Here is a 12,059-nt window from a genome sequence, read left to right as displayed (position 1 = left end):
ATTTAAATAAGCTTCCCATTGCAATTTCCAACATTTTCCGCTTTCTTTCCGAATCATCATTGCTTCACTGTTGATGTTCGTATTGCTTCAAATGATGCATAATTGCCTTATGTTGATTCCCGAAGAGACACTGTGTGTGGTCTAATTTGGTGGAAAATGTACTCATTTCATTAACCAATGTCGCCCTAATGGAGAAATCTGCTTAAATAATTCCCCACAGAGAGGGAAAATTACCAAAATGCTGATCGGTGCAGTTTTCCCTTCTCTCCAATAGTCTAGAAGGAAGAAAATGCAGTCGCAAGAAAGGAAAAACATTTTGGTTTGAGGAGTATAAAAGCTCTCAAGGAAAACAGTTTCATTTTGGAAAAGCTCTGTGGGACGGGGGGGGTTGCTTTTGTGGGTTATTCCAGTGTGGAAGATTAACTTTGCTTTCCATTCAATCCTTCTCGCTCTTGCAATGGGGATAATTTACTAAATGACGGGAGAGAGGGGGGGGGAGAGAAAAGTGTTGTGGCTTTTGAAAATTGCAAGGAAGAGGGGAGTTTGTGGTAGGGCAATGATTTTCCTTCTGTCCACAATAAAATATCCCACCCCATGGACCACAATTTAAATGCAATTATTAATTAAAAGTCCGAGTGTGGTTGTAGCACAAATGTTAGCTTTTCACCCATCCATTTCCCTTCTCGTTCCCAACTGTGTGTAGCCACTTCAGCAAAAACACAGCCATGGTCTATGCCAAGAAAATTTTTCCACCAATTATCCCATAAATTGAGCGCACATGAAAATCCAACAGAAAGCGAATTTAGAGGGATTTAAATTGTAGCCATTGTAAGATAAGATTGCATGAATATTTCCACCCCATCGTCGGTATTGTGTGCGTCTTCTCCTTCAATTCACTCAAAATGTGGTGAAAACATTTAAATGAAATTCTCTCTGGCGTTCCACCTCATTTTTTCCACCACCACCACCACCCACCTATCGCTATACTGGCACGCCCGCAATTTTGCTGTTATTGCACTGCCAAAGAAAATAGTTTTTGTAAAGAAGAATGGGTGACGATGTGTTGGCCATTCGGAGAAAAACACTCAATGCCACCTTCCCTCCCGGCTATCACACATCCCTGGCGCGGCAACAGCTCATACACATTTTGGAAAGGGTTGATCGGGATGGGAATTTTCACCCCCGTTCACTACCCCCAAGGGAGGGCAATTTCCACAGGAGTGGTGTACGTCTGAGGAAGTCCTTGCATCCGACAGGAAATATTTACCTTTGCTTGTCTTGACAAAAGAATTCAATCTACGGAATGTTTGACGCTTGAAATACTCTACTCAAGTAGCCACTTTGCTTAATGCAGATTTCAACAACAATGTGAGTGCATAAAGTGACGAGAAATTTTCTTTAAAATCTCCCTTTACAAGTAAAATGAACCATTTCGCATAGATTATGTGTATATAGAACATTCAAGCTTTATTGTAAAGCTTTTTCTCATTCAAAGGTTTTTCAAAACTTCTTAAAACGTTCTGTTATTGCATATAATCTTATTTATTGCTTACTACGGACTTTATGCATGAAATATTAAGACAGTTTTGATACTATTTTAATGACTAAATTAAGAAATCTTGAAATTAATTAATTGTTAGTTTTCCTCTGAAAATTTTCATCTAAATCTACAGAAAATACATCTAAATTGAATCAATTTAATTATTTTAATAAATTCACCATTTCACAATACAACCAACAACCTTTTTGCCCAAGTTTAACCCAAGAATCTTCCCACCTTGCCCACAATGGCCACTATGCAATCTTTCACTTCCCAAGACCAATTTTTTCCAGCCTGTAGGGACACGCTTGGGTGTCAGGGTTCAATATCGATTAGATTCACTATTTATTGATTCATCCAAATGCGGATCCCAATGGCCTCAGTGGCCATTTTCTTCTTCAGCACCCATCAAAAGAGTTTTTGCTGTGTGGTGCACCCATCGTATATATGGGGTTGATATTGAGCGAGCTTTTTCGCATAAATTGCCCGCAATGTGTTGAGTACGTCATTTATTTTCAATATAACGAAAAATTCCTCTCTTCTCAAAATTCACCCCATAAATTGCTGGGAATTGAACCATTCTGTGTCCCATCCGCCGTATATATCGTGTGCTGCTGCGAAAGGCAATTGTAATAAAAGAGTCTTAGGGATCTCGCACATGACTTAATACCGAAATCTCTTTTGGGTATGTTCGTGGCTATATGTGGGAGTTGTACAATAGCCACGATTTGGCCAAAAGTTTCACATTGCTACACGCTGCAGTCTTATCAGGTGGTCGCCTTTTCGTTTTCTCCCGCTCACTGAATTATCTTCACACCCCGTGAGTACTCTCGTGGGGACATCGCGCCACTAGTGCATAAAAGCTCTCTGTTGGATAGTTTTGAGGAGGAGGAAAAAATAACATATCAGCCAAAGGGAAAGAGCAAGTGGGGAATGATTAAAAGATTTGACTTAGGAGGAGACGTAAACTAACAAAACTCTTGTATGCCAAAGCCAAATGATTTGGTGGTTGGATGGTGGAAACAATGGGCGGATTACATTTGTAATAATACTGGGGAAGGGGGATGAAATTTATTCCATCTCATAAATCATTTGTGTGGATTAAATCTCCTTTCGTTTCCACTGGAATTTACTTATGTGATGTGGTACTCTCATACAAACGAGCCAGACGAGGCGAGATGGGTCGGTGAAAAAGTTGAGAAATGAAAAATTGCCACAATTTTCTCACCACGTCGAGACGATAAGTGAAAAACTATTTTTAGATGCTTTAAAACATTCATGGACGGAATGTCGTTTTGGGTGAGGATTCTTTCTGGCGCACTTTTTTTTTCTTTGCACCCAAAAAACATTCTTTTTTTGCTAAATTTTATGGTGGCACCATGAAATATAAATTGGGTAGGTCACTTCACCGCTGTTAATTAAACACTCAATCGACTTTATGTTCACACGCGCTGAGTCAGTACATTTTGGCGTGAGCACGTGAAAATGATGCCAATTGATGAAGACACCGTCTCATCACCCTCATTCGCCGCCAGTGTGCAATCTTCCTGCACTTGCCGATGGTGCCGAAAGCCCCATCCGTGCACCCGCTGAGAGATTTGTGGAAAAGAATACGAATAATTATTATTTAAATAGCCACTAATGAATGCTATAACGACCAGAGGTTATGCAGATGTGTCTTGTAAGATTAAATAAACATCCCGGCGCGAGATTTTGCACTTCCATGCCCCGATATGACAAAACAAGCAGCATCTCATGCGATATATTGACCTCACTTCTTATGGCTAATTTATTGGAAAGTCATGCAAATCGTCTCGCACACGTCCAGACGTATGCTCTTATATGAATTACAAGGGAATGGCGCCAAAAACGATTATGCGAGGAATTTTTCTTAAAAAAAAAGTTTTGCCTATCTTGCCAAAAATGAATTTATTATTAGGAAAACTTTTCTATTTGAAACACAAAAACTTCATAACGTATTGCCTGAAATTGAATTATATTTGTACAGGAAAAGCTACTTATAAATACATTTTATTAAATAAATTATTTCATTACGCAATATATAAACAAACTCAATCCCTATGTTAACAACGTAAAGACCTTCTTCCCTTACACATTATGTATACAGAAAGATTTCAATAAATATTGAAGAAAAACAAATCCTTTATACAAAACCTTAAGAATATTTGCATATTGCGTCACAATTGCCTTCATTAAATTAATTCTTCTCCTACATTAAGCTAAATATTTATTAAAAAATACAGAATTAGGGTTACATCAACCCATAAAATATTTCCTGCGTGAAATTAATGGACCTGCTCAATTCAAACTTTCTCATCTACGCATTGCTTCATCATCCTTACGAGAAAGCTGTATTGGGTTTTCTTTTCCTTCCTTGATTTTTTTTACTCATTCCTTTGGGCTGTGAAAACTCACTTTGATATGGTGCGATGTGAAATCTCATTAAAAGTAAATATCTCTTCCCTGCTGAAGACTTAATTAAAAGCGTGAGAATACCGAGCGGTTGAGATAAAAATAATAATAATTAGGTATTGGGTGAGAATATCTCGCACATTAAATTGGCTTCTGCACTGAGGCCAGGTTGAGTTATGGCATTACAATCGAAAATGTTAATCATGCGCGGGGGAACACGGGGCGCACACCAGGTATAATACTAAATACGACAAAATTAATAACATCCATTATAATGTATTTGTATATGATTATATGTTGCGATAAATCAACATGTGATATTTCACTTTACTATATGGACAATGTTGCGATGCCTGGCAGTGTGTGGAGAGATTATAGCACGTAGAATTTCATATATAATATTAAATTCATCGGCGGCGGCTAAAATTAGATTTTACAAGTAGGACACATGGCGACTCACGGATATTTTATTATTGTAAAATTTTCTCTCACATTAAGTAATGTGACGAATTTGGAAAATTTGCAATTTTTTCTTCATCATTGTTGGTGCATTTTTGCAATTTGAGTGTTGAGTTATTTATCGGCAAAGCTGTGGCTTCATTAGCTTTCAAGCTTTCAAAGGAGCCACAAACACGCACACCACACACACACTCATTTACGTTGATCGGAAAGGAAAGGAATATGTAGTTATATTGAAATTTATGGGTTATTGATTGAATTTTCGAGTGGGATGATTGGCACAAAGAGGCATTATTCTCTAATTTAATGGTCCCATCCATCGTGCTTGAGTCACAGTACGATGGGGACGCCTGGTGCCCACCTTGAAATAGTTTCCATTTTCGTTAGTTTCTCTGCCTGCAAAACCAATAACTCAGTAGATGAGGGCTCTCCCCACTTGCGTCGAAATGTAATGGGAATTCTCACACCCATATATACCTCATGAAAAGCCCATAAATTAATTTGTTGATACTTCTTCCCTACGCCACACGTCTGGCAACTTGCAAATTTATCGCTCCTTTGACGCTCACTGGGAGAAAATTTACCACGCACCGTAGCGCCAATGAAGAAATATTAAAATACTTTTAATGATCCACTATGGCTCATTAGGTTTTCATTCCCACCTTCCAGCAGCTCATTCATGCACACACCAAATACCCCACGTGAAACCTAATCCTATGGAGCATTTAACACATTTTATTATATGATTAACAATTTTTTTACGATACACAAAATGGGTGAGATAAACAAAAACGCGCGCTGATGAAGTCTGCTAAATTCCGTCTTTATGGTGGCTATTAAAAATAATCATTTGATTTTCTAGTTCACCCATTATTTGACCCTTCTGACTCACAGGCGACCAGGCCAAACGGACAATCACCCTGTTAACCCATTAATGTTACCCTTACATTCGTAAAAATATATAATAAAAATACGGAACTACCTATAGTTACTTATATTACAGTCTTATTCGTCTCTCTTTACCTATTCTTCACTTTTTTGCCATTGCAAGTGCCGTGAATTAGCTAAAATACGTACCTACCTATAATTGTAACGTAAACTTGCACTTTTTCTCTTAAAGCTTGTTAATTTTTCTTCCAAGAGCTTTATGGATCTAAGCTTTTTGTAGTTTTAACTACAAAAAGAATTCATTGCACGGGTTTTTTTACACACCCCTTTGCCGTGTGCTGTTTATTTAAAAGCTTTAAGTAAAAAAAAAACCCTAATTTGTGATAGAAAATCAAACTAATGAGGTCTAATATAAAAGAAACTACAAAAAGTAAATACTTCTCTTAATTGCTGTGTTTACTGAAAACAAACCTTCAAGCCCAATAAGTCAAAAGAAATTAATGAAAGTGCTTGCGAAAGTTATAACTTTTGGGATTGCCACATACTGGCGCCTCGCAATGGGTTAATATCCTCCACTTCCTCTCAGTCTTCTCGAACAGATACATATAGTGAGTTTATTTAAATGTTACGAATAAAAATAAATCAGTCAATCAAGCATTTCATATTTATATTTTCACTCATGTCCAAATCAACATACTAAAAGCATTTTGCCTAGGATATGACGCCAGTGTGATAGAAAAAACAGCTCAACTATGAGTGAAAAGAGAAAATCGTTCTCTTGGGGGTTTGAGGGCGAAAAGCCGCGGGAGGGCTTTCGCGGGAATTGAGTGTTGCGCGTTAAAAATGATCTCTCTTGTGAATTTTAACAATTTCAGCCACGAACAAGCCCCAACCACATTGGATCTCCCACATGCTCAATTTATCACAATATAGAAACAATATTCAAGTCGCGTGTTGCGGCAAAAGGGGTTGGCAGTGAGGGTTGGGAGGTCGGTGAAAAGTTCAAGTGGATGAAAATGAGTGAAAATTGCACCCAATTCCCGACCCCATTAATTCATTTATCGCCTGGCGCACGTCATAAAGTTGAGAAAAATTGGTAGTTGACAGCACTATAATTGTACTAATTTCTTTTACTCCACACCACTTGACATATATGTATGTCTCAATGAGGGAGCTCATAAAGCTCAGCAGTATACACAAAAAAATCTTCACTGGTGGTCTACAAAAAGTCCAATTTCTGTGTCATTTTATGCCAAAAAAAAAGCTCATTTTGTGAACAAAACAAGCACAACAAAATAGTTCGTGGCTATTTTGTGTAAAAAGTGAATTTATCACTGCTGCTATTTTCGATTAATTGCATTATTTTCATCCACCAAAAACACACTCATTTAATGGGAACTTCACAAAAGAATTCCCCTCTTTAGTGCGGGGCACATATTCGATGAATTAGATTTTTGCTGCATAGCGCGACAAAAAGGCCAACCCACACAGCCTCTATATTTTGTCTGCGGCAAATTAATTTTAAATGCTTTTTGCGGCCATTTCACAAAATGTGACACACACGGTGAGAGTTGAGGAATGTCCAACAAAAAATACGGGGCAATTTTTTTTTTGCAATGTCCAGTGCTTGAATCGAATATGAATGAATCCCAAATGGAATGTTGCAAACAATTACGAAAGCTCTCTGTTTTACTTTCTTTTATGCTGGCAATTTGTCAAGATGAATGCGATGCGATTCTGAGAATATGTCGTGATTATCGCTATTTTTACATTTTATATTATTTTTGAATTATTTTCATTTTAATTGAATTTACAATTTTAACGGTCATTTTGTTTGTTTGAAAAATATTAAAAGTTCTTTTCTGAGTTTTCTGTAAGAAAACTGAATACCTAATACATGTAACTTTCTTAATCTTTTCCAAGAAATCTATAATTAATTTTAATTAATCATACACTTTTACACATTTTCTGTTATATTTCAATCTTAAGATTTTTTATTTCTTTCACTAACTTTTGTAAGAAAATTTATCATAAATAAACCTTTCAATTTGTTACGAATAAATTTTCTCTTTATCCTATTACCTCTTAAGTGAATATTTTGTTTGCCGTGGGCCTAATAATAAAGATTCCTAATCATTAGTCGCGATTAAGTAATCTTATATAACGCATAGAAGGAGTCTCGTCGTTTTACTACATAGCGAGTGAGATAAAATGTCGAGATAAATCACAATCGCACAACTGGAAAAGATTAATTTAAAACAGAAGCCCCCATAAATTTTCTTATTAAACTCAAAATCTGCTCCATGATTCAACTTTATATAGCGCGCATATCAAAGCATAAAGAAGCCGTCTGTCTAATTTGAAGCTTAATCGCAAATAATTAACAAAACGCAAAGGAGCAGAAAGGAAAATCCACAAATTTACTTCATTCCACATCATCAAAAATCAATGACCGTGAAAAATCACACGAATTTCCCTCGATTTGTATCCACTAATTCGCCGCGAAAACATTTGCCCCAAATACATTGGCCAAAAATACATAATTTACAAAATTATTATTCAACCGGACAGTGCACTAATAAAATCCCCTCGAATTAAGTATATCCCATTGTGCCTCGCGGATTTAGAAATTTATCCTCATGCAAGCGAAATTACGATAGAAGCCATGCACCATGTTGCATTCATGGCACATTTTGGGTGTATTTAACTGCAACGTTTTCCAATTTCGCTAAATTGATTTTCACGACCGACTTTCAATTGAATTAATGTTCGTAATTTCATGAATCAAGAGTAATATACTTCGTTCGTGTAGTACTTATATCATGAGTTAAAATTAAGAACTTCATTTTCTCAGCTATTATCTGCAGGAAGAGTGCAAGATGAAGTTTTGCAGATAAGGAGCTTTTATTAATTTAATTGTAGGAGAATTTAACAAAAGTAGGGAAGCTGATAGGGGCTATTTAAATTAAATAATTGTTTATATTGTATAATTATCATAATTTAGAGTTTAATTTAGAGTTTAATTCTTCGCAAAAAATTATTTATTTGAAATTCTTTTCCTTTGGAAATAAAACTAATTAAGAATTTTCCATGAGTTTTGCAACTAGACCAAAAAATTCTTTTGTATAAATTGACCCCATGACTTTGATATATAAATAAATTTTAAAAAAAATCATAGAAAGAGTTCGAAGACTCATATTTCTGCACTCAAGAACATTCAAAAATAAAGATAAAGAGCTAAATATTTCCAATAACAATTATCTATTAAAAAAATATTCTTTATATTTAATAGAGACTCTGAAATTATGGCTCAAATAGCCCCGGTCACCTCTATATGCAGATTTAATGTTGACATAATTTTCATATTTCACATAAGCTCTCGATGGCCTATTTGATCTCTCGTCAGTGAGCCTCCATTATATATAATACGTAGTTTCCATGGTGCGAGTATTTTTGCATGAGAGAGCTAGAAAATATGTCTGTGAACAAGCATAGCAGCCAGCATCCAGTTAGTCACAAACAGAAAGCACACACATTATTCTTGTACTTTCACCCGACTCCTTGCTGAAATGGAATCACTTCTTCAATGCTCCCCACACTGAGTACCTTACCTATTGAATATTGAAAACGTGTTTATCAACCTGTTCGCCCAATAAATATTTTAGCATCAATATTGGTTCGCGATGTTGCATCATCTGCGTGCTTTGGGTGTGTTTGTGCATCTTGAAAAATATTTGCTACATGAAAAATTCTATTAGGCCAGTGGAATTAGCGGAAAATGACCCCAAACTTTTAAATAAATTCGGCCTAGCCAAATTTTGCACCATTTGATTCATAAAAATATAAGAAATTTTTTAATATTTACGTGCATGCTCTAAAACTTATGCTCATTTCAGAAAATGCGTTTGAAAAATTTTTCATACATTTTTCCATAGAAGCCATCGAAGCCATTGAACGAACATGCGACGTCGCTGAACTTCGTGTTCCGAAAAAGTATGATTTGACAGTTGAGAATTTTCGAGTAAATATTTTCATTTTTGTGGGGATTTTTTTTGTGAAATAATGTGTGTTTACTTATTATTTCTGCATTATCTCATGTAGGAAGTACTTTTTTTAATCCTCGTTATAATTTGTTGAGTGGAAATTGTAAAAACTATAGTATTTTATGTGGTTTGTGTGAGCAATTTCTTGGAACACCCCAGTAACGTCACTTGTTCGTTCAATGGCTTTGGTGGCTTCTATGTGAAAATGTATGGAACCATTTAAACGCATTTATTGAAACGAGCATAAGTTTTAGAGCACTTAAGTAAGTATAAAAAGGTTTCTTATAATTCTTTGAATCAAATGGTGCAAAATTTGGCTAGGCCGACTTTATTTAAAAGTTATTTTACTTCTCAGCTGGCCTATATTGGTGCGCGCGCGAAAAACTAAATCAATTTTCCACGACAAGAGACACACCGTTTGAATGATTTAGTGGCTGGCACACGGAGTGTTTTGTATATTGAATAAATTGAAAATGTTAATTAAAATCGCGTAAGAAGTTAAATTTTGCCCCAGCTTAAAAGCAATTAAATTGGAGTATATGTAGAGTGTAAATTCCTTTTGGAAGAAATTCCGAAAATACCGCAAATACGAAAATACATATATTTTTGTTGCACCCAAAAGTGCACGAGAATCGATGTCATTAGTGGTGAAGTAATTTAAAGTTCCCACGGCCCCAATTGCACACTCATTTGCTCTCATTAGTCGTCCACATCAAACAACCGTGCACATTGTGGAGCATGATCGTCACGTAAATTTATTATTCTTGTAAAAAAGCCATTTTAGTTTAATATTAAAATGGCAAAAGAAAATGTAAATCAAAGTCTATTTTGCCTTCCCACCTTTCAAATGCTCCACACACCACGCATATGTTTCCGTTGAGGATTCCCGCCAATTGCCAACTCGCCACACAATTTATATATCTCACGAGATATATGGAGACATTAGCCTCTGGCAAATTTCTTTGAGAGATATTTTGTTATAGATAAATGAGATCAAAACGCAGTAATTGTCTGTGTACACGTGTTTCACTCTCGAATTCACCAATTAAATGCCACTGTGTGATAGAAATTGGAGCTTAAGATGCCACAAAATTGGGTCGAATAGTCAATTTGATGAATGTTTATAGCGTCATGATGCTGATTTTTTTTTTTTTTGCTTATTTGTAAGATATTCAAATTCATAAAGCTCATGACGCACATAAGCCATGCAAGTGGCATAACTTTTGTAATTATATTTATTTAGTCCATTTTCTTCGTGAGAAAATCAATAAATAGAATTTTCTCTGTAATGCGGACAAGGAAATAAATTAAAGATCTGCTAAAAGAATTTTATTGCACAGTCCATGAGATATTTAAAAAATGATTTATACGAAGATATAAATAAAAAAAAAGAAGAAACATTTTATTACTTAAAATTCTTTCTTAATGATTCTGAGGATACTGAATCTTTTCCTGGGAGTTCTTATGCGTGAGTTTTAAATAATTTTTTAATTAGATAATTTTAGTCTAATGTTGAAGTTAAAGAACAGATAAAAACATCAATATCTCATGGAGTTTTTTCCATGTAAAATATTCTTGAAATGTTCTGCAAATTTTCCATTTCCCTATTCTGAAGTTTTTCTTTAAATTTTACTGTAAAAAAAATTAAAAATAGGCAATATTCCCATGCTACGACCAATGAGCGACTTATTTTGCAAAACGTCTACATATAGCACGCGAATTGGAAATTTCCCTCACTAATCTCCTTCTCATCTCTTTGGCAGATCATCAGCAGCACAGAGGAGCGTGTGGAAAATTGACGGGAGGTGACACGCACAAGGAGACAGAGTGACGACGTGGTCTGCAACATTTAACATATTGTAGCACAAGTTGCATCTGCCAGGGGGAGATGTGATTAAGTGGATCTCAAAAGCAACACATTCGTGCGTTGTTCTTGTCAAAAGTGAGTGTGGGGAGGCTGAAGGCAGACAGTGAGATCGCATAGATCGCAGATGATGGAGTGTGCAGAGAGTAATGTGTGAGCGACGATTGCTAAATTGTCGGTTATGGCTGTGCAACAACGAATTACTCTTGACAACGAAATAAGTGGCAGTCCATCAGTGGGACGACATCCGATTGTCCTCCTTATCTGTGTCATCCTCTGCGTCCCAATTTCTGCCACAAGCACCACAATGGCCACTCCATCATCCACAACTCACGGCATCATCCGTGAATCTGTCGTCATACCAGGCTCCGATCCCGAAAGGGAGGCAAAGGAGCTGTACGACAAGGCCCTTCAGCAATTTGAAGTGGCCACGGGGAAAACCCTGCGCGGCATTTGTGCCATCTGGGAAGCGAAAGGGTGCCAGTGTTCAGGAAGTGCCGATGAAGTGGTCCTCGTGTGTAGAAGTTTGGAACTCGTAGAAGTGCCTGTCGATTTGCCAATTGAACTGATCAAACTGTGAGTACTTATTCTACTATGTGCAAACATATTTTATACTTAAATCTCTTAAATCGATATTGACCCCATAACTAAATTTAAGGGCACTGAAAGAAAAGTTTGATTTGTGATTTTTTTTATGCTGTAAAAATCGTTTTACATGACACAAAAATAAGCATATAGCATATGTTGGAAATTTTAACTATTTTAGAAATAATAAAGGAATTACAATTTAAGATACTTTTACTTCGCTTTCGTGAATTTTTTATCATTTAAT

At 36.1% G+C, this 12,059-nt stretch overlaps 1 protein-coding gene across 2 annotated transcripts in view; it reads left to right on the top strand.

Moving 5' to 3' along the window:
• The window catches only part of LOC129791083 (lutropin-choriogonadotropic hormone receptor), a 53,214-nt gene that overhangs the window by 5,886 nt on the left and 35,269 nt on the right, over positions 1 to 12,059 (top strand). For both annotated transcript variants that reach the window (XM_055829007.1, XM_055829006.1), the window contains exon 2: positions 11,127 to 11,803. In XM_055829007.1, coding sequence (XP_055684982.1) covers positions 11,409 to 11,803 — 395 coding nt within the window. In that variant the 5' untranslated portion in view covers positions 11,127 to 11,408. The remainder of the gene's footprint in view (positions 1 to 11,126; positions 11,804 to 12,059) is intronic.

This window comes from Lutzomyia longipalpis, chromosome 2 (genome assembly GCF_024334085.1).
Source record: "Lutzomyia longipalpis isolate SR_M1_2022 chromosome 2, ASM2433408v1".
In the NCBI taxonomy this organism is placed as follows: domain Eukaryota; kingdom Metazoa; phylum Arthropoda; class Insecta; order Diptera; family Psychodidae; genus Lutzomyia; species Lutzomyia longipalpis.
The sequence above is the reverse complement of the archived record's forward strand: the minus strand, read 5'-3'. Positions and strand labels throughout refer to the sequence as shown.